Below are 24,146 nucleotides of genomic sequence, written 5' to 3' on the forward strand. Positions count from 1 at the left end.
AAAAAAAAATGAGATGGAATTGTGGAAATGGCCTCAAGTTGCACCAGGGGAGATCTAGATTAGATACCAGGAAGAATTTCTTTCCAGAGAGGGTTGCGCAGCCTTGGCCCAGGCTGCCCAAGGAGGTGTTGGAGTCCCCATCCCTGGAGGTGTTTAAGAGCCGTGTGGGTGTGGTGCTGAGGGACATGGTTTAGGGACCCTGGCAGTGCAGGGGGAACGGCTGGACTTGATGATCTTAAAGGTCTCTTCTATCCAGATGGTTCTGTGGTTCCCTGACAAGAGTGAAAGAGCCGTTCACAAAACCTGGGATGTGTTTAGGGTAGGTTTTGCTGATCTTCTTAAGACATTTTAAGCCTTGTCAATGGAACACCAGAACATTGTCCGCAGCATTCAGAGAATTGGAGTGATGGTTTGAAGCTCTTGTGCATTGTATGCTGTTCCTGAGTTCTGCTCTGGGGTTCCTGTGATGTCCTTCCTCTCACAAAGATCTCTAAAAAGACAGAGGAAGAATGAAGTTGCTTTCCAAAAGAAAAGAACAGCAGACAAATAGCAATGTTTTTCTCTTTGGAGTCATGCTAAATTCCCCGATTTTTGTAAAAGCACACAGAATACACCATCACTTTGTATTTTAGAGTTAAAAACTTAGCCCGAAGTTTTCAGAGGGTTGATATTGAGAGAGGGTCATAAAATGCAGCCTCCAAAGGCAACTTGCAGGCTCATAGCACCTGAAGAAGAGCTTTCCTTCTGCTCTTGGTATTGTTTGGCAGACCCCCTCCCCCGCCGAGACCTTCTGTATTTGTGAATTCAATAATAATGATGATCTCAGGTTTAAAATGTATTTAATCTTTAAAGATGTTTATGAACATGGATCTTTAGAATCCTTAGAAAGGAAGCAGATAGTAAAATTATCAATTATACAATGATAATATAGTTAATAATACACATCTGCCAGAAATATTTGGTAATCTGTTTGCAAATAATCAAAGAGTTTAAAAAATGAAAGAATTTTTATAAAGTGATTTGATGAGTTTTTCACTGCAAAAATTCACAAGGTGAATATATTAAGGTTACATATATTTTATCAAGAGAGCCATACTGGTTCCCAATCTAAAAAGTCATATAACTGGTTGACTCTAACTCATTAGTGCTCTTAAGCACACATTTAATTAAACCAGGCAAGTAGACCTACTTAAATCAACGGAACTAAAAGTCACCTGCATTCACTGACACTAATGATATTCATAAAATAATTTACAGGAGTGGTTATTTGCAGGAGTAAGACCTGGTAGCATTCACACACATTTTCCCTGTGCGTAATGGTTATAAGATCAAATTCTTTCTTCATGTCTATTTGCTTTCCTTGTACAACCTTCAGATTCCTTTCACAGGCTCCAAACAAAGGTTTAGTCATCAAATCCTGTTTAAAAATGTATTCAGTGTCTATTCAGTCTGATGTGTATTTTAAATGTGTCTTTACCTTACAGGCAAAAAGGATGAGTGTTTGATCTGCAGAACTCCTTGTCGTACCTTAGTCCTTTCAAAACAGGTAAATGAAGCTTTAGTGGTGTTGTATTGCGTTAATCTGTAGTTTGCTTAACAGCTAAATTACTTGCATTACAAAATACTTCCTTCCTGTTTGCTGACTGTGACAGGAATGTTGGATACTTCTGCACTACACAGCTTTCGGGTTTATGGATTTCTTCACATAAAAACCTGGGGAGACTTTCTAGGCGTTCAGATCCTGCTGGACCATCAGTCACTCCAGCCTTTTCACAAAACGTGACTGGCTACTTACCACTGTGTAATGTCACATAACTACTTTCAAAATGTGCAAAAATGTTTGTTAGTTTCGCATTTGTATATCAGAGAAAGTGAATGGTTTCATGTCACAGAGTGATTCGAAAAGCTTTGTGGTGGCACATCAATGTTTTCCAGTGTTCATGAGATTTGTTTCCACTTGTTCTCTTAAGCCTAATTATTTTCCTCATTGCCATGGAGGATCTGAAATATTATAGTTCCCGTTCTTGAGAAATCATCAGAAAGATTTAATTTTCCCTTTTCTCCCAGGAACCGTCCTCTCCTTAGCTGGTTTCATATAAAGGGTTGTGAAAACATTGATATTTTCCTAGACTGATGCCTGCCCAGGAGACAAGCCTGCCTCAGTATGATAGAGGAAGAACACTAAGACCATTCAATACAGCTAACACGTAAAGTCTGACCAGGTTATAAGGCAATGGTGTGTGTGAAAGAGAGGACAATTTGGGTCCAACCCTGAAGAGGTGACCTTGAAGAAGGGCATGATTTGTCTAGATACGTCTATAACTGATCTGATGTATATCTAAATACAGGAATCTGTATCTCTACATACTGTATATTACAAAGTAAAAGCCTGTTACCTTATATTTCATATTCATAAACACCAAATCATGCAGAACTGGAACAGGGCAAAGATGACAATGCTACCAAAAATAAAAACAGCAGAGTGCAAACATAATACAAAGGAACAATGCACACAGTAATCAAATAAAACAAAACAAAAAAACCTCAAAAAGCTTCTGATAAAACTTTTAAAGGAGGCATTTTTAATAAGCTTTTAGTATCAGCCTGCCCTAGCTCTAAGTTTTTTTACAGATTTCAGTCACAGAATAGTGTCAGAGTCTTCCGGAGGTCATCTTGACCAACACCTTGCTCGAAACAAAGCTCATTTTGAAGTTAGATCAGTCTTAAATTGTAGCATTTCATCAGAACTTGCCAATATGCTTCAAAAATACTGAAGGAATTTGAAAGTGCAATGATTGGATTACCAACAAAACTAATAGATGCTTCATTAGAACCTGCCACTGCTCTGGAGGACTGGAAGGAAGCACATTACCATATTCTTTAAAAAAGACATTCATGATGATTGCTTAGCCTTGATTAAGAGCAGATAAAATGATTGGGATGATAATTAAAGATGCATATAAAAACGTCATGGCTCTATAATTCAGGAACCCTAATGGAAATATACCTGGTAACCTTTATGAGCTTGATGCTGTGGAAGAATTCCCAATGAGTAGGAGGTCCTAGAAATGTGTTAAAACTCCTCATTAAATTGTATATTGGGGCAATCAACAGCTCCACATTAAATACTCTCACCTTTACCGTCATGCATGCTTGTCACCTTTATATCTGCCTTCTAGGACTCGTGATCCCCACTTGCTTTTTCCCAGGGGACAGTTAAGTGTTATGATAAATCAGAATCTCACTGTTCATTATGTCAGAATATCATATTAACAGCTGCTACTCCTCCATGCAACAGATAAAATATAAACTGTTCTACAAACCTTTAATTCGAAGAGTTTTTACATCAGCAACAAGGGTGGTTGGGTTTTCTCTTTTTTTTCAGATCTAATAGCTACGTAAACCAAGGTCATTGTTTTGTTAGGACCCTAAATAAGTTTCTAGAGCTTGCCTTCCATGAATACATTTTAAAGGTGCAAAAAATTGTATTTTTATGAATACATTAATTTTTCTAGGTGAAATTTTACTGTCTCATTAGTATTTTCTTTACTTCACTACCAAGGCTGGGTTAGACTGTGCTGTCTGTCTGTCAGCTTTTCTCTTCCCCGGTCTTGCAATTCACCCTGTGGACATTTTTGAATGTTAACCAAATTCAGAAGAGCAGAGGAAGTCTCAAATACCACTAATTTCCTCCTTTGAGTTCCATTAAAATTAGAAGTTGGGGAAGGTGAGGAAAAGCAGTTTAGTTCGCCTGGTGAGAGAACTAGAACTACAGGCTCTTCAGTGAGCAGACAGGGCAGGCTGCTCTGCTCAGGCGAGTCGCTGTGCACGACATCAGAGCAGCTGATGTCAGAATAGGGGAACAAAAGGTATAAATCTGTTGCAAATCCAGGTTATTAATTTAGGTCCTCATGTAATTATTTTTCATGTGTATGAGACTCAATTCTCTCTTATTATTAAAAATATGTGATATAAGCACAGGATGAAAATAGGTTTGGCAAATACAGCTTTTATTTAGTCTTGGATATTTGACTTTACACTAGTGTGACACTATTTTTTGAGTAGGGAAGAACAGAGTTGCTCTCTCTGATTGTGCATTTCCAAATGGAGCAAAGCCTAATTGTTTTTTATTTCAGTGCAATATTTTTAACCGAATTGATAGCACTTACCTATTTTCTTAGCAGCCTCGAAAACTGTTGCTTCATTCACAGGTGGCCTACTTCTTATTTCTTTCAGTGATTTACCTTACTTAAATTTTTCTTTTTTTTAAAGTTTTTGAAATTCTTCAGTACCTCCAGGATTAATTTACATTTTGCTGACGACAGTTTTAGTTATGTTTGACTGGATTTTGAAGGTTCCTTACACAACGGATGCCTTTTTTCTGGGACAATCTTCTTTTGTCATCTAAGCATGTTGGGATTGTTTTTGCTTTTTTGGCCAGTTGTAGACCTGCTTTCTATTATGCAATCACACTTTATCAAAGAGAACCTTCCAGCTGACAGCTTACAGGTAGATTTGGGGGGGTGGGGGGGTGGAGGGGGGCAGAATTCCTCATTTTTAAAAACTGCTTGCTGTCACAGTAGAACATAATTGAAATTTGCTCACTGTTCGTAATACAGCCTTTAACTTAGTACTATAACTAGTGTAGCTATTTTGGATTGGCATTTTGTTTGTTTTTCTAAGTAAATTAGGAATACATGTATTCTGGACGAAAGTGACACTTGAGTAAGTTATCAACATTTGTATATTTGGATAGGTGTCCAAATGTCACTATCATTCTAAAATTCACATTAGATTTTGTAGCACTTCTTTCTCACCATGAACATCAAATACATCTTTTTTTACGATGATAGCTTGGGTACAGGGCACTTACTCAGCATTTTTCTAAAAACACAGATGGCCATTTGTGAGGCCGCATCAGGAACTCTGATTAAAAGTCTCAGTCCTAAAATACTTGAAAAATTCAACTATCATTTTAGGGCTTTTTTTTTTTTTTTAATGCTAGGATAGCATTCCAAAATGCCTCTTCCAGGGGACCACATCGTCTTCCTTGACTGTCCTCTGGAAATTGTTACTGTCTTAGGTACAGTAAGTATGTATGTGTGTCATGTATTTAAACAAAAGTGCAGAGCTTTCCAGATGGTTAATAAGGGCCTTGAATAAAACTGGGCTTGTTTTCAGTTTCTGTATCATCCTACTCTTGGTATGCCCATTTTTTTTTTTTATTTATATGCATTAATCAATTTAAGGAACACTTCACTAAATGCTTTATTTAATGTAACTTGCAAATAAAAATGCTAACCTCAGTGTACTTTCTTTTCTTGGTAGACAAATCCTGATATTCAAGCCCTGTTCATGGGAATAGATACATTATGCAAGAAATACTCAAAAGAAATTACACAGGTGAATCTGCTTTAAAACTTTTTAACTACAAAATAATCAGCAACTTCTACTGATTTTTTATACAAATGGGAAAAATATGTGAGTGAATGCTTGAAAATGGTGCCTGTTGCTGACATTAATTCCTTAATTCCACAGTTCTAAAGTTCTTAAGAAAGCATAAATTATTTATCATGGTCACTGCTTATGTTTTCAAACTCTATCGGAGAACCACTCATCTGGTTATTTTAATGGTGTAAAATCACTTCAAGTACCATGCAATGAAAGATTAGATCTGCTAGAACCTTAATCATGCCCAGATACTGTGCCCTAATTATAGCAATAAAAACTCACACAGTGAACACCTGAGCTGGCTGAAGTCCAAGCTGAATGTGCTCTCTATCTCTCTCTCTCTTTTTTTTCCCCTGATCAAAACAGGTCAGCTTTTTTCAGATAAATGCAATAAATGATTCCCAATTAAATTTCCTCCTTGCCTTCTGTAAACTCCAGGCAGGATCCTTTCCTTCAGGCTTAGTTTGCAGTCCAGAGCTTGAGTGGCCGTCTGGGTTAGAGGATTACGTATAAACTCCTCATTGCCTCCTCATTTTCTGCTTCTCTTCAGGTTGGTTTTGGGACTTGTCCTTGTCGTCTCTCTTACTGAGCATTTCAGTAGCAGTTCCAGCTGCTCTAGGTTGAACTCTAGTGATACGTTCTCCCTGAACCCACTTGCAGCCTTCTCCTTGGATACTTGTTTGATCGTGTGATGTGCTTCCTGACCCAGCAGAAAAATAACCCAGGGAAGATCTCCTTTCTTCACCACTTTCTTCAGTGGTGATTATGGATTCACATTTGTTCTGCTCTATGCTTCTCAGACTTCTCCAAAGCTGAGCATAGTCCCTTTCCTCAGCACTCCTCCTCCTAAGATGCATAGGAGACACAAGGTAAACAAGAAGCCTTCCTCTGTCTTTCCATACATACCTTTTAACAGCACGTAGGATGATCAGCAGTTACGCTGTGAACTGAACAAATCCAGACAGCTGTAACACCAAGCACATGTGGAGATAAACTGCTGTAACCTGTCAAAGAAAGAAAAAGAGGACACAGTCTCAAAAGACTGAGGTGGGTTTTCTGTGGTCCGAGACAACCTTTGGGAAACATATTGAAGTGTAATTAAGGCATTAAGGTATGTTCAGAACTCCTCCCAGCATGAAAAGACATAAAAGCAGTTTGTGCTCTGTTAGGGCAAAGGTTTATCTAATCTTACCTGATAACGTGTCACAACAGCAGGTTCTCAGGAGAGCATATGAGGACAAGGCTGTCATGGAGTGGGATGTCTTCAGAACAGCCACCCGGCTTTCATCAGTTTGTGACACGGGGATTGCTCAACATGGGGTCGGTGCCTTTACATTCAAAAGATTTTGGTGGATATTTTTCCCCATGTAATTGTCAAGCTGTTTTCTGAATATTTAGCATCTATAACATGCTATGGAAGGGATGCCCTTAGTTTGTACGCTGGTGAATCCTTCTTCAATCCCATTCCAGAGGAGAAAGTAACCATTCCCACGCACTGCATCTGTGCTACTGATAGTTTTAGACTGTTAATACATCCCTTCTTCCACTGTCTTTTTTTCAGCCCTGAAGTTTCATGTTCTGTGTGGTCATTCTTTTAGTGAAGCTTTTACATTCCTTTGATAAATCTGAACTACTTCCAGATCTACAATGTCTCTTCGAAGATGTTAAGCAGACTCAGGATATAGTGACATACATTTTTAAAAGGGGACTAATGATGGTCCCTATTCTATTCCTTTTTCAATCACTTCTAAGATTTGATTTGCGTTTTGACTGGCACTGAGCTCTGAATTGTCATTTTCACAGATTTCCCCTTTACCTTCCTCCACAACCTCATCTCTGGGTGGTGGGAGGCAGCTCAGAGCCATTGCTTTCTGAGTGGCTGTTGCTCCCAGCAGTTCTTCTTGACAAGTAACCCATGGAACCTCCCAGGCTCTTCTACAGTGAATAAAACGTAACCATCTCAGTTAGGTACTCCCCGATATATTTATCTTTGCAGAGTGTTTCTTCCTGTTTTTTTTCTATCCCTACACATTCTCTGGCAGTTTTCTTACACATGAGAAGAGAGATTTATTAGTGAGTTATTGCCTTTTGTAATTTGTTCCTCAAGCTCTTGTCTTGCCTACCTTGTATGTTTTTACATTTAACCTCTCATGGTTTACGATCCTCATTGGGACACAAGAATTGCGTACACGCCACCAGACAGCGTGTCTAACAATTAGTTTTTAATTAACGGGATATTTTTACAAGGTAAGTTATAATCACCAGTAAGACACATTACTTTTTATGCTGCCATTAATTTCACTGTTTGCTTAGCACTAATGAATAAGAAACGCTGCAGCCAAACTGGCTTTGCAATGTCTTCACCTTGTTATTGAACATAGTGTTAAAGTACAGATTCAGTGAAATAAATCTACCAGCTCTAGGGTAGGTTGTACTAGATGAAATGGACTTTGTAAGACTTTCTCTGTTGGTGGTAATAACTTAGAATGATCCATTGGAGAGGATTTAAAGAAGATACATTAAATACTTATTAAAGTATAGAAAAAACTGAATACTGTGAGTTATTCTTCATAACTTTTTTCTGAGGTTGCAGAAGTGTAATTAGGTGAAGTTTGATCTAACTATTTATTTTTAGGTTTCAGAATTTCAAGAAAAACATCGAAAACATTTGTTAGCATACCACAGACAAAAGGTAACTCTAATTGTGATTTTCTTATTTTTGTTGCTTTTGTTTTCCATGTTAATTTGTTTTATTTTTAGAAAACATTTTCACCTTTTATTGGAATACTCAGAATAGTTTATCAGGATTGCCTCATTTCTGTCATTATAAATACTAGTTTTTAATTGTTTAAAATCTGTGAGGACTTTATGGTTACTATTATTTTAAAAAACAGTTTAGTTAATGGGGTGGCCAAGATTAATGGAGAGTCAGCGGACAGGGAGAAAAGAAACCAATTCACTATATGGAGGAGAAAGTGAAAGAGGTGGGGAAAGACTGGTGCTCAGCCTGGAGGAAGAGAAGGTAAGGGCTGACAAACTAAAGCTTGAGCAATGGAGAACAGCACTAAGGGCTAGTACCCTGATTTAGGGACAGCTCCATGGGAAGAGAAACAGAATTACTTACTCTGTGGAGAGCACATACTTAGTGTGTGACTGCACCTCTCCTGTAGGTTGGAAAGAAAATTTTTCATTTCTCAGCTACTTCTAAATACTTGATAAAGTAGGTGGCTCTTTCATTCATTTCTAGGGACGCAGCCAGGTACATTACTTAAAGCTACTTGGCAACGTGCATGAATCAAGCTGTCAGTAGATGAAAACTCATGTAACTGGCCAATTGGCTATTTCCTGTGTGAAGGGACCATCTCAGATAGTTCTTATGGATAGAACAGCATGGAAAGTTCAGTGCTTGTGGCCCATTCTCATCTGTTTTCAATGACATCACTCTGTACAACTCCCTCAAAGGAGGTCGTAGCGAGGTGGGGGCCGTCTTTTCTCCCATGCAACAAGTGAAAGGTCGAGAGGAAACAACCTCAAGTTGTGCCAGGGGAGATTTAGCTTGGATATTAGGAAAAATTTCTTTACGGAGAGGGTCATTAAGCATTGGAACAGGCTGCCCAGGGCGGTGGTGGAGTCCCCATCCCTGAAAGTGTTTGAAAGATGTGTAGATGTGGTGCTGAGGGACTTGATTTAGGGACCCTGGCAGTGCAGGGTGAATGGCTGGACTCAGTGACCTTACAGATCTCTTCTAACCAAAATTATTCCGTGATTGTGTGACTCCCATTTTTAGATCAGTCCTGTGGAGGGAGCTAGTTCTTTCAAGGTTCTGTCCTTCTGCTTTCAAATGCAGGCTGTAGAGGAATCTTGATGTTATGCCCCCTTCTAACCTGTTGTACTGACTACAGATGTACTTCCTGCAGGGAAAATAAATTAAAGCTCTTAATAGAATGTAAATGAAATGTTATCTCCAAAGAATCTGTGCAGAACTTTCATCCTTTCTGATGGTAAATTTCTAAGTTATTTACTGTTAAGATACTCATTTAACAGTGGTTGTAAAGTGCTTAAGGATGCTGCTTGACCGAAGGAAGGAGGCAGTACAGAAACAGCTGAAGATATAGTTGGTTGCTCATTTCAGTGGCACACTGTTTTGGGTGGTGGTGGTCTTCTGTCCATTCTTTGTATTTGTTAGTACTTTAAAACTGTTTGCATTGGATTGTGGCCAGAAGAGGCTGATTGTCTTAAACTCTGTACAGCACTGCTGAGGCTGTTTCGGTGGAGAAATGGTTTGACAGTGAGACTGGGGTGAGCAAGGAAGAGGAGAGTTTCCCTGTGCAATGATATACCCGTCTCCTTCCTGTGAATGTCAGTTAGCAATGCTGCCTCTTTCAGGGATGCTGGGAAGGAGTCTGAAGGAGCTGGGGAAGGCTAGATCACAGCTGGCAGAGGCACATGGGATCAGAGAGTGGGAGTAGGTGCGCACAGGCAGGGTTATAATCTCCGCCTGAGTCCTCCTGGCACTGGCTTTGAGATGAAGGTGAGTGGGAAAAGAATGGAGCGAGAATGGTTTGTAGTATAAACTGTTTGGCAAATAGCAATGACCCCCGGGAAAGAGAGGAAGCACAAACCTACCCTTTGACACAAGTGCTTCTTTCTGTCAGGCTCCACTCTGCAGGTCTTGACCTTTGGGAAAGGCAGCGTACTGCGTAAGGAAATTCACAAGCAGGTTCTCCTGCTTGGCTCTCTTGTGCTTGATCCCTTTCCTTATTTCTAGTATGTCATCCTTGTCACTGGCAACCAACAGCTCTCATGACCTTGATAGAAGTGTTTGCAGCTGTTTCTCTGAGGGTGCAGATACTGGCGTGCAGATGATTTTTTGGTGGGGGCACTTGGTGTCCATATTCCTGTCAAGGGTAGACCCCGTATTGTGCTAGGACCCAAAGATAGTGAAAACAAAATCATTAGTCGCCTTCTTGAAGTCATTTTGGCCTTCAGATGATCCAGTCCTAGAGTGACAAGGTGAAGTGCACTGTTCCTGACATCTGTACTAGTCACTTGCTTAATCAAACCTAACTCTCATTAGGAAAAAGAAGAAAGAACAACACAAAACCTCAGACCTTATATAAATTAGGTTGTGTCGGCTTTGCAGAGTTTCACATCTGAAAACAGAGCATAGTATCACCCCCAGACAATACGATTTTATAAATGTGTATCAGGTATTGAAATAATATTGTGAGGAGAAGCTTGAAAAGTTCACAAAATTCTTAATTTATCTTCAAATCAAAATATGAGTAGTATGAAGTAGTGAAGGACTAAGGTCAAGCAGTGAAAATTAAGGATAAAATAGAGATGCAGTATTGAGGCTGTTGAGTAAATTTTTACATCCTTCATAAAATATGATGTATGGTCAGGTAATGAAAGACCATAAAAAATACACATACCAGGGAGCTGACCTTATGTTCTTGACCTTAATGTTCTTCAATTTTGCAAACTCCTAACATTCTTTGATGGGGGTATTTTGGGTTGTGTCTGTAACATACTAGGAAATACTCTTCACATAACTTATTACTAATAGATACTGCAAAGAACTGAATACATTTTGAATCTGGAATGAGAACTATGGGAACATGGTATTTGGTATTTTGTAGTTGCTGGTATCTTTTCCAGGTAATTCCATATTAAATACAACATAAGTTTTATATCAGATGTGAAAAAGAGGAAGAAAAATAAAAGCAAAATGTTTTTAAGCAATATTTTAAATTTTAAAATGAATAAATACATTTTTAAGCAATTCCCTGGTATTCGTTTATCCACTATTACCAGCACACTTAACAAAAAGTAATCAAACCAAGTCTGTAAGGGCCAAAAAAAAGCGTATCTTTTTCAGACTGTTTAATGTGTCCTAAAGCTGTAGTCTTGCTGCAATAAATCTGGAATAGGAAAGATACTGAAGATTGAAAGCAATAGAAAGCAGCCTTTCAACACTTCAGAATAGAATAGTAGTTGTATGAAATGAAGTTGTGTGTCACACAAATAGATTGTGTTTAAATCTATGATTATCTCACAGATGGTAAAGTTGGAAGAATCTCTCAAGAAAGTAACACAACAATTGCATCAGATGCAAGGGTAAGAGGTTTAATGCAGCACGAGTAAATGAGAAATAGCCTTTGTAATCAGACAACGGTAACTTTGATAATAATTAAGTCATGTTTTGTTTACTTTTCTCCTATATTATGTGGTATAAATAGAAGTGGTCTTTAAATATATAAATGAACAGTGATTTCTGTCATCAGGTCTGTTTTCTTCACATCAATCAAGCCTGTGAGGAAGGAATCCTTTTATTTTTAAATTCAATTTTTAAATTCAGTCAGTTACTCTGAAAATGAACTTTTAGCAAGGTCTGTCATACAGATGTTCAATTTAAAATTTTTGTTTGTGTTTATATTAACATCTTTGTGTTTTTTTGAACGGGCTTTCCAGCATCAGCCTGGAAATTACTGTGATACCTTTCCTAGTATCTAGCCCATTTGCAAAATTACCAGAGTTTGTAATGTGATTCTCATCTTCTCTGTTTCTAGTAAAAATCAACTTCCTTTTATTACAAACGTGTCAAAGAGATGGCCAAGAGGTAGCTCATCATTCTCCCCCTGCTCATTGACTGATACTCAATCTTTTTAAGTGCCCTTTGTGCTATTACTTTTAATCATGTTAAATTTTATTTCAATTATTTGTTTGAAAATAACACACGTTTTAAATCATCATGTAGTTCTCAATATTGATGGAACTTTTGATCTTCAGAACTTTGTCTGTAGCTTTCCTGGTCTGCAGGCTGTCCCTGAGTCCTCAGGGAGCATGTTGAACAGGATCAGTTGCATGCCCAAACTGAAGGGGACATCACTGATAACATTTCTGCCCTCTCTTCACCCTTTTTTGTTGTTGTGTCCTCTTTAGCATTATTTATGGTATACTTACCATGAATTAATTGCTCTTATCTCTGCTTTAAGGTCCACATGAGCCTAAACAGCACTTTACTGTTTAAATTGAATTAACACAGACAAAGTATGTCTTACTGCTGTTTAAAAAAATCTGCTTACGAGGACATAAAACAAAAGGAAAAGGATAACAGATTGATCTACTGGGATCCTTCTACAGTGAAATTATTACATTTTCTGTATAATACTTGTTTTATTTCCTATCCTACCTTTCCCATTTTCTGAAGAGTTCGAAAAGAACGTTTCTGCTTTTCCCTGTTAGTGAACATGGGTATTATTAGAGTCTAGTTACAACCTACTTCTCCCTGTAGATCTGTCTTCTGGAGAGAAACCTTTCATGACCACCACTTTATGAATACCGGTGGTCAAGGAGTCTGAAATCTCCCTGATAAGCGAGTTCATGAAGCCGGCAATTTAATTGCAAAATGTTGTTGATCTTTGTTCCTTTTCTGTGTTTTTTCAGTGTAACCTTTCTTCTGGCTCACACAATGCTGTGTTGTGCTCACTTAGGCTGCTTGGTGCAATTTAACTGAAAGAAAAACAGTAAAAAGGAAACTATGCATGTGGTGGATTATCATAGTTCATGTATTTTTATCCTGCCTCCTTTTTCTTCTCTGCCTCTCAAATAAATAACATCTTGGTTATAGCAAATACAGAGTTCTTACTGAATGTCCCATTTTTCAGAGTTCTACCAAGAGCATGTGACCTCGGGCTTCTCCTTCCATGCCCAGTAGACGAATTCCTCCTATTTATGGTTATTGGCAGGGACACCAGTTTTAAATAGCTGTTGGTGAATAGCATAAATATGCCGATATTTCTTTTGATAACTTGATTTTTTAAAGATTGGGAAATGTATACATTGAAATGAAGATTTTTGACTCAATGGTAGTTAATAGTTGTATTTTAACGTCTGTTGTCCCATAAAGTACTTTGCCGGAATGTTATCCTGAATTAGTATTGTTGGGCATGTAATGACTGATACAGTTTTAATAGCTTATTAATTTAATAGCTTATCAAAATGGATTGTTATTTTGGTTTGTGTCAAACAGCGAAATGCTAAAACTAGTAATTGATGGGTAAAATGCTTTGGGTTTGTGCTTTATTGACCAGCTAGACAAATGAACTAACCAAACCAGCTTTCAATTTACATCTCTTGTTGCTTCTTTCTCTCCTTTAGTATGAAACCTCCTGAACTAACTCCACAACTACCATTTTCCAGTACCAGTAGAAATCCACTTTCCAGTAAGAAGTGTTGGTTTAAGATACTAACTGTGGAATGCATATCACTGGATATCGCTGTGTTCTAATATTAAATTTATTAATGACTATAGTTCCTCCAAGGAAACAGAATGGTTTTTCTTCATGTTCTCTTCATCGTAGTCGTCCTTCCTCTTCTGAAATGTATGTACAAATCTATTAATTTTCAATGAATGTCTTCACAGTGACAACGCTGTGTTCTATACACACACTGATATTCTATACACAAAGCCATTTTTTTGGTAGTGAGTTTAAAATAAGAATATATTCTGGTTTTGTGTTTTGTTTCTGCGAGCTGTGTAAGTATGAAGGAACCGGGGAGGGTCTCCTCTATCCAGGTGTACACAATAGCTACTTGTATAGATTGCCTTTGTACTCACTGGAAAAAATTCTAAAGGCATGGTGCACCTTATTCTACAGACTTTCTGGACTGATTGGTTAATAAGTGAGGAACTCTTCCCGTTGAAGAACTAAATGTCTTGCACAGGCACCTCTATGTACATTGTAGTTGTCTAAAGTCAGGTGGGCTGAACTCCTATAAGGCTCATTAAGTTTTAAATAAGTTGAACATACAGCTTGCCTAAGCTGATTTCCCTACCTGTGACTGTGCTTTTATTTTTTATAAAGCCCAAAATCCAGAATGATTTTGTTATGGAAGCAGTGACAAATATATGAATGTGCATACTTATTCTGACTTAAATACGAGAATAACAATCCTAATCATAAATTTACTTTCTCTGTAAATGTCTAAACCAAAGCTCAGTATCGATAATAGATTTTTCTTATAAATGCTCATATGTGTTATGTATTATGTTTTTCCACTATTAGTCAAATTTAACGTAAGGATATAAGGTAATTTTAGTCATTAAAATGAATGTGTTATTTATATTACAATGTCATACTTATTTTGACCTTTGTTGTAAGAATGGAGTCAATGGAGATTGATCCTGTACCTTCACCAATGAGGAAAGTAAGTGGGTTTTGTGTATATATGGTTTTATATATATGGATATCAACATATATATGATTTTGATTTCTCCTACTCTGTTAACACTGCAAAAAAATATGATCCCCTACCACCCAAAAAACCCCCACCAGTTCTGAGGAACTTGCTGATTTCAGCTATGCTTGATGCTTAGTAGAAGTCAGATGCTCCGCAAACAGGAACCAAAAGGAAATAAGTCACCCCACTGAGTTTTGGAATTACATTCTCTACATGCCCTGTACAGGTATCTCAGTAAGTTTATATGATAAAACGTTGTAACTGTTTCCAAAAGAAATGTTGCTAATGCATGAAAGAGATAATTGCAATCGATTTAAGTTCTAATATATTAAGAAATGGCAACAAATGTAAGACTTCCACCTTCACCAGAGCTCATGGAGATGTCTGTGGTGCAGATCTGTGCTAGCATATCAGGGTTTCCTTTATAACCTCTGGACTGGTTATATCCATAGGCAGACCTAAATCTGTAGGTATAACCTATGGGTTAGTATGTGTGATTCATCTCATCCTGAAGGAAACTTACTGGTCTCATTCCTGTTTCTCTTCCTTGACCATAAAGGGAATTTGGGGAGATCAGGCTGGATATAAATACTGTTATTGCAGATGTCTGAAGTTACAAGAGGTGAATCACTTGGTGCTCTTAACATCACATCACACTGATTTTCAAAATGTTCCTGAAATTTCAGTTATGATGGATAAAAGGGGTTTTTTTAAGACACAAATCAAGCCAGTCGTTGTCTTTCACCTTTCGTAAACAGTTTTGTTTGCTGCTTGATCTTGCTTCTGTCTATGCTCAGGGGCATGAATGTGCGTGTAGTATCTTCTCATGTCAAGAAAACGCTAAGTGTAGAAATCAGTGGTCTGAACCGGGTGTTTGCGTAGGGGATTGCAAGCTCTGAATGATGAGAATGAAGGCTGGAGCTTTCTCCTGTGTTAGTATTCTGATTAGAGAGGTAGCACTGAAGAACAGACACTAGCTTAAGAGTGGAATCTCAGCACGGAAAGTTAGGTCAGTGCCTGATGTGACATAGTGTGAGATGTGACAGAGAGGTCTTCTTGGAATAAAACTGAAATACGTGTACTTTCCCCCCTGCCCCGTGGATCACTAAAAAATAGTAAACTTAATTCTGAGGTTTTCCATTTTAGTGCTATGAAGAAAACCAGCAGCAGAGAGCGCCAGAAATCTGCAGGCTTTATAGACCTCAAAAATGTAACACTATTGCTTAAAATACCTTAATGTTTAATATACTTAGTACACTGTAATTAATACTCTGCCATCCTTTTAGCCTGAGACACCGACTGGTCCAGCAAGGTTATCATTAATATCTCCACCACAAGATGGACGTATGGGTGAGTAAAAATAAGTTTGTGACTGGTAACTTTTGTGGTATGTTAAGAGGATTAATAAATTAAAATTCATTCATTAGCAATTTACTGAGCAAGACTGAATTGTGTTGAGATATAAGGCAATTACCATGTAGACATCAATCCAGCAGATGGGAAGTGGTTAAAACGAATGAAATAAGTCTTCCTAGTACTGTGAATAAGTACGTGTAAACAAAATGGTGAGCAACCATAGTCAGCAGTTGCAGAGAAAGTACTGTGATGATGTGTGGGGCTGAGTGGAACAGGCACACCTGCAATATATGTTGTTGACCCCCTATTAACCTGCATAATGGTATTTGTTTATAGTTGCCACATGTGGAGAAGGGGGCAAACTAAATGGAAGTTACAAAAATATTTCGTAACAAAAGTAACAAAAGCAAGGTAATTAGGCTGAGATCAAGAATTTCTTCAGAATGGTGATTTTTTTTTTCACCATATGACTGTAATAGGAAATGACACATTTTACCTGGGCTGTTGCAGTGCTTGGGTGTCACTTGATGTAAATAAGACATGAGTAACAGCCTGCTGAAATTAGTGCTGTCCCCTTGAGTTCTGTGTATTTGTGAGGAGTCTCCCAGAAGTCCTGATGCTCTGCAGGTCTACCATTCATACGCAGCACTCTGCAGCAGTCCATCCTCAGGCAGCCTTTCACCTGGCTTCAGCAGTTAACAGAATCCATCTCCAGCCACGTAAGGACTTTTTACATGGTGTAAATGTCCCAGGCCAATGACAAATGGAATTGTAATGAAGGAGCAAAACCTGCTTTTTCTGTGTTATGACTGATTTATCTGTTCAGGTCCATCCTAAGTGCATACTTGCCTGTAAATTTATGGATAACGAGACAGTAAGAGTTGAGGTTAACTAGTTTTTTATTGTGGCTAAATATAAATAGGTATTTAATTAGATGGTAAAATTATATGTAGCACAGTTACGTGACCAGCACATTTCAGAATCAACTCATAAAGTTCTGCAGTGGACAAAGCTGAATGAATCCAAGCGTGCTTGCAAAAGTAAGGACAAGCAGAAACAATGGTTTAATGGTGCAATAAAGTAAGTTTCCTTCTCAAAGGTAGATGGAAAAAAAAAAGAATAGCTGAATAATGAAAACACCCCAGCAGAGTTATCTTGATAGTCTAATAAATGAGAGAGGGTGAAAGAAACCAACATATGAGTTTAACTTGAGAAAGATTGGCAGAAATGATGCACTGTGATGTTTTTGTGCCAGCTAAGCTTTATGTAGGATTAATCTGCTGGGACTAAGACAATTTTTCCCCTTTACCCTCTGTTGGAGTACTGCTGGGGACTTTTGATAGCTTTCACTTTTGCTGAATCTTCATCCAATGAGAGGTACTGGAAGACAACTCATGCCTCAGCCAATGTCTTGTCTCTGCTAAATTGTAAAAACATAATATTAATTTTTAGGGCTATTTTAATCCTTTCTCAAGTGACATGGTGACTTTACTTTGTCAGCCAGTTCCTTATCTTTCATTGTCTATTGTAATTGTGCATCATTTTATCTCTTGAATAAATTAATCATGAATTTGTCTCAAATAATTCAATTAAAGTACTAATTTTCTGTTTCCAAAGTTATCTCTTAAGTAAAATGGGTAATTCATATTGGTCCTGTTCTCAAAATTCCTTTCTTACAGGTAGTGTATCGTACAGAAGTTCTCAGTCATCTGGAATAATGTCAGGTCAAAACAGTAGAGCAGGATCTACAAGGTAATTAAATACCTTTTAAAGATGTTACTGTCTCCTGTGAGAGACTGGCACTTCTCATCTGGCCTGTGTTAACAGGTACATTTAGAAGTTACGTGCTGTATCTGAAGAAACGTTATTGTGCAGGCCAGCTATCACCTATATGATGTATTTGTTGTTGTTGGAAGGTTTTATTTTGAAATCTCTGTCTTCAAAAATGTGCAGAGCTAATCTGACTTCCTGTAGCTGTGGACATCTACAGTCAAGATACTTTTACAAAAGGGCTGTAGTTTTATGATATGTGTCTGCTTTATAATTCTTCTAAAAGTCAGAGATGACGACACAGTCTCTACACAACAACTGTTCTCTGAATAACCTGAACGTCGTCATGCAGCGTGTAGCAGGAGTGTCAGGTTTTTCATGTAAACACTGAAAATGTCTTGAACTGTGAGAATTATTAACATCAAGAAAAAACATGACATGGTTCCAGAAAGAGTAAGCACTTGTTCTCTATAATAATTAAACCAAATATATATTCCTAGCAGAAATTTAAATTATATATAACAAAATATTTTTTTATCCATCTCTGATTCTCATAGCATTTGTTTTATCATTCTGCCTTTTAAAATATGTAAAAATCCTAAATAAGAAAAAATCTTTTCATGGATTGTAGAACACAATAATTTATAGCATTTTCTGTGAAAATATTAGCACCATGAATTCAGGTGGTTTTGAAATCTCTTGTACTATGAGATTAGCCTTAGATCATATCCACAAATTAATTTCGTTAACAGATCTACACCTATAGGACTACCACATAGTGGATGCTCACTCACGCCATCATCCGGATCACAAAGTAGTAGAAGGGGGTCTTGGGCTACTTCTGATTTCAGAACCCCTCAGCTGTATCCGTTTACATCACCTTCCCCACAGCCATCTGTAACAAGGCATCCAATCACCATCTCTGGACTGCTGCAAAGACAACATTTAGGCAAGTATAGTTTATAAAATACAACAGTTAATGCTTCCAGAGAAATGTTCAGCATAGCACGTTAAGTACTTGTTCCAGTAAGGTCTGAAGGATCCCGGGGTCACTAAAATCAGATATGTACACAAACAGGCACACAAGTATAACAGGGTTTATTTTATCTAAAAACAGACTAAACATGGAGTTATGTAAAACACAGACTGTTAGAATTTAGGCTTCCAAAGTGTTACAACTAGAATTACTGCTACTATGATTAAGACAAGTAGCAATGCACCCTGTAGGCATTCGAGCGCAGGATAAACGTTTCCTTCTGTCCAAGTGCAGTTCATCATGATGAATTAAAGGGAGAAAGGGGAAGGAGAAGTTCCCTTGGTTCATAGACATATTGACCCTAGGCTGGCGACTGATATCTGAAATCCACAGCATCCCCGGCATGGGTTGTTTTAGAGGTGAGACATCGGTAGTTAACGGACCCTTGTGGGTGTCCCCACTAAGGCAACGTGGTCCTCGACATGCCGTGTAACTACCTCCTCTCTGTGCCCAAACAGCACTGCCTTTATACAAAGAGTGGGGGAAGTGCAGTGACTCAGTAGGAGTCGTAGCAAGACTGAGGTAGTCAAAGGGAGTCCTTTAATAAAGCAGAATAGTTGAGCTGACATGGGAAGGAAGGAAAAATGAGTCTATAATGAAAAGAATGACTGGGAAGCATTTCCTCTATGACTGTTGTGTTGTAAAAAGTGCGTGACTTTTGACACCTCACCGTCCTGCAGAGAACAAATGAACATAAAAGGGAATGGCAGTATTCTGAGAGTAGGAAGTGAAGTATTTATTAGTCACCTGGATATTAGCAACTAGAGAATGTTAATGGAAATGAACAAATGAGTGAACTTGTTCTGAACGAGCAATGGATAGAGAATGAGCAGATGATGAGGCAGAGAAGAGGAAGGAAGATGTGTGCAGTAATAGAAAAAAAAGTGAGAGTATTGAAAGGGTTGGGAGTAGAAAAGGAGCCCAGAACAGAGCATGGGGCAGACAAGGGCTATAGGGGAAGCAAATTAAAGGACTTGTGAAGAATGGACATGTGAATGCAGAATATTAGTGTAAAAGCGGAACCAGGATGGACCAAAGGAGAAAGGTGAGAGGGTAGTAAAGTCTGTATTTCCTGCAAAGCAAGAGGGGTAGAAGAGAGGTGCTATGTGTGGTTAGAACAGTAACAGACCAAATAAAAAGCAAAGAATAAGGAAATGATGGAAGAAAACTAAAGAAGGCAAAAGCATTTTCTAGTCTTTTATATTTATGTTTTATAAATTATTATTTATTTCATTATACTTCTCTGTTTTACGCTCTGTGTCTTTGGGAGGAAAGGCTTAGATGATAATTATGATCAATTATTGCTGCCAGTTTTTCCCTTATTCTGTACATCATTAACTTTATTTCTTTCATAATTACCTATTATCCCTTCACAGACATCACTAGTAATCTTCCAAATCCCATAATTTTTTCAATCCTAGTACTATTGTCTCATTTGCCAAATTTTCTGTCTTGGCTTCATGTTTCTTACAGATCTAGCTGTCAATACACCCACATAAGTATCTGCAAGTGACTGTAAACAAGGGAGTCACTCTGGGGAAGTATTTGCTGAGTGTTGCACAAAACTAGCAAAGCTGCACAGAGACCAGCCCAAGAGGTGTAGATAGGAATTGCACTAGGGCAGATTAATTCATAGAATTGTAGAATCAACGACAGAATCGCAGAACAGCCCAGCTGGGAAAGCACCTTGAAAGATCATCTGGTCCACCCTTTCGTGGGAAAGCCTCACAGGAGAACACGTGATTAGGTTGTGATTAGGCAGCAATCTAAGATTTATTAATGGTGAGGGGTAGATCTAAGGTTGCTTTTAGCGGTGCTTAATCACTAACCAATGTAAAATTGACAAGGTGATTCAGTGGAATATGTTACAGTCAAAATAAAATCTTATTAGATTGGATGGTGACAGGATTCACACTGCTATATTTTCTATATTTACTACAAGATATCCTTTATATATATATATACACACTTATGCACAAACGCAACCACAGATCACACAGACAAACGGTTACCTGGATCCAGTGAAATATATATATACACATCCAGACTCGTGATAGCAAGTGTGCACGTTCAAAGACATGGATAAGTAGAGAGGTAGGCGAAAGAGAGGCCAGCCTAGTTAAAATTTTCTTCCTGAGTTGAGAGCAAACACTCATGATGCTCCAGCAATCTCAACAGACAGTTGTTGAGGTTCGAGCAGCTTGACTTCATCCTGGCCTTTTGCACAGTTTGTACCTGAGAGGTGTCCTGACCCAGGGGAGATGCTGGACCCAGCCACTGCCATCCAGGAGAGCTCAAAGGGTCTCACTGTAGTATTGCTATTTGTAGGATCCAAGATGATTGACTTTGGTCAGATATTTCCCACTCTAGCCCACCTTGGATGTTGAAATATCCTGGTATTTTCTGCCAGCTGTGCAGGCCCAGAACTTGTTGATTTCCGATGTTAGGTATTGCCCACTGTTGGCCTCAACTCAAGTACAGATGTACCAGGATATTATGACCCATGTACGTGTGTAGCAGGCTGTTGGGAGGTGACTAACCCCCAAGTGGTAGGGAGAGCAGTACGAGACTGGGAAAGCAGACCCAGCGCACCAGGGTGTGCCTTAGGGTTCTGTTTTGCCGTGTTTCACAACCCGAGCCTGGCTGACCCTGGGCCGGTTCATGGCCTAGGAAGCAGTGGCAGGGGTGGGGGAAGAGAAATAACCTCAGGTCTCAAGTAGGCTTCGTGTGACGGGGGACTGTTCCACCTCAGAACAGCAGCCTAGATAAGATTATCTATCACCTTGACTATTTGCATCTTGGGAACCTAATTCTTCATATTGCAGAGTTTACATCTCAAGTGAAAACTTTGTTATGTACCTTAAAAGGACAATTCAACTATAAAGCATTTTTCCATCCTTATTAATAAATATGATCTTTCTATTCTGGGAGTAACACTTCCCAAGCAGTTTTGAGTTCATGAAGCTTCATGAAGCCAAAATAAAGATATTTAAAGAAATTCACCCATACACAAGTTAAGAGTGCTTATAGTTGTAGAAGCTCCCATCATAATAATTTTTCTTTTGTAGTTTCTGGACAGTGGTAGAGTATGTGAAATGATGCATGAACCTGGCAGAACTTGTAAATAACGTAGCAGGAATCAAAATAACAATAATAAAAAAAAGCACCTATATTGAACTTAGTAGCAGTTGTCTTTGAGCTATACTTTAACAAGTCAATGACAGTTCATCTGCAGAACAATGCTTTGGAAAGTCACTTGTGTAGGTGAAAACAGAATATGGCAAAAATGCTTTTATGGAAAGAGAAACCTAATTCTTTTATATAAATACAAAGGAGAATTTTTGATTTGTATTATTTTGATTTATTAAAAAGAGCTATAAAATAGTTTCATCAAAATGCATGGGGATTATTTTAAATTTTTTATAGTTTTCATTTTCTCTCTTCCTTAAGTTACCAAAATAATTTACATGAATGAAGTTTTCCCTTTAACCTTACTAATTTTTTTTCCATTTGTACTTGTATTCTTATTCTAGGATCAACAAATTTTGGAGGACATTCAACAGAAAGATAAGCAAATATCTGTGAATTGTTTGGTCAATAAGCATCTGGAGAAGCCTGACAGTTTTTGGATATCAAAGTATTTGTAATTTCTCTAAAATGTCAAATTGGCATAAACCAGCTAACTATTCAACATGAATAATGTATTTAAGACATGACTGATCTTGCCGATGAACATCTCCAGTAGTTTTAAACAGGAGTACAAAACCCGCTTGCTGTTTTTAGAAATTTTGGCTTAAAGTGTATTGCATAAATAAACAGCCTTTATTAACTGAGCATTAAGACAAAACAGGACTGTAGTCAATGAGCATTTCTTGCTGTGAATGTGTTGAGCTGCAGCAGAACTCTTTATTTTTTTAAATGGTTGCACCGGCGTTTGAGATGAGCTCCAGACCTAAAAAACAACAACAAAAAAACCCAACAACAAAAAAACCCAAACCCAAACCCAACAACCGAAACCAGATTTTTTTATTCCAGAATTCCAAATTTTTGTTTGCTCTGTTGAAAGGGGTAAAGTTTGAGGGATATTATGTTCTAGCTTATAATACAGTATCTATTCCACACTCCAAGAACTTAATCATTTGATTTAGAGGGCAGTGATTTCTTTCCAAACTGGAACGAAATGGGGGAATGGGGTGAAGAGAGAAAACCCCATGGGGAATGCCTTTATTCTCACACGGGAATAGCAACTGGAGACTCCGCTTGGAGGGTGCCAGAATGCGGCCTTTTTTTTTTTGAGAATAGCTCTGCAGTTGAAATTCCCACCAATACTGTGCATGTCTGGCAAAATTCTGGTCTGACTGAGTCATCTGATATGCACCTTTGTTTTGTTTGGGCCCTACCTTTACCTGGACCATTTTAAAAATAGTAAAACTAAAATCTGGGTTTTTTTAGATAAAGTCTCTGAGTACATGATGAGTTTCTTTTGGGCTGAAATGTTTTGTTTGACCTAAAAGAAAAGTTAGACCAGAAAGGGGTGTGTAAAGGAGTTTTTTTGTGATGCTGAGACAAAGTGTTAATTCACCCAGGAAACAGAAGAGTTCTCACGAGCTCTGGATTTATTTCATTATTCTGGCTAGCTACTGCTTTGAGTTTAACTGGCAAGTGTGAATGAGGTGGAGAAACACCTCTGGAGCAGCAGCTTCCATAACAAATTTTAAGCTTCACGTATCCCTTATTTCAATGTAAAACTGCTTTTACTTCTTCTACCGTTGGAAAGTTTGTGTGTTTTCTCCTCCCCAATGTTTTTATACTTCCAGTTTTAGATGGGATTTCTAAGTAAACTTCCTTTCAAGCAAACAGCACAGACACGTACCCGTAAAGAGGTGTGGTGTCCCTTTTAAAAATTCCTGCTTTCTTTTAGTTCCAGAGGAACTAGAACAGGTTGAAAAATGAGGCTAGTGAAATAGAATTGCTCTCCTCCAGCCATGCCCCAGTGGTTTTCCTGCTCGTTTGGATCACGTGGTATTCTTTCTGATTTCTGTTTCATCACACTGCGGAGTCATCATCCACGTCTGCAAAGTTTGAAGGTTTTCTGGGAGGAATCATATAGGAAGTGCTTCAGAACTAACAATAATAAAAACCTCACCCTGTCTTTCAAAGATGTGAGTAATTCTACCCAGAATGCTGCCTGATTTCTGCATTGCTGCTCTCCACAGCAGCTTCCACACAAATTCATCCACGGTTTTCATGGCTCTGGTATTCTCCACTGGTTTGTATATTCTGTGGA

At 38.1% G+C, this 24,146-nt stretch overlaps 1 protein-coding gene across 1 annotated transcript; it reads left to right on the forward strand.

The window, feature by feature from the left end:
- Nucleotides 1-1,484: 1,484 nt before the first annotated feature.
- Nucleotides 1,485-22,430, forward strand: RNF212 (ring finger protein 212; the record flags this gene model as incomplete). The annotated part of the gene is made up of 11 exons (XM_010139281.1): nt 1,485-1,546; nt 5,329-5,403; nt 8,087-8,143; nt 11,513-11,571; nt 13,615-13,679; nt 13,769-13,838; nt 14,619-14,664; nt 15,984-16,047; nt 17,733-17,805; nt 18,576-18,772; nt 22,393-22,430. Coding segments are annotated over 11 exons (806 nt in total), but the record flags the coding sequence as incomplete, so codon positions are not given.
- Nucleotides 22,431-24,146: the final 1,716 nt, after the last annotated feature.

This window comes from Buceros rhinoceros, unplaced genomic scaffold (genome assembly GCF_000710305.1).
Source record: "Buceros rhinoceros silvestris isolate BGI_N320 unplaced genomic scaffold, ASM71030v1 scaffold7617, whole genome shotgun sequence".
In the NCBI taxonomy this organism is placed as follows: domain Eukaryota; kingdom Metazoa; phylum Chordata; class Aves; order Bucerotiformes; family Bucerotidae; genus Buceros; species Buceros rhinoceros.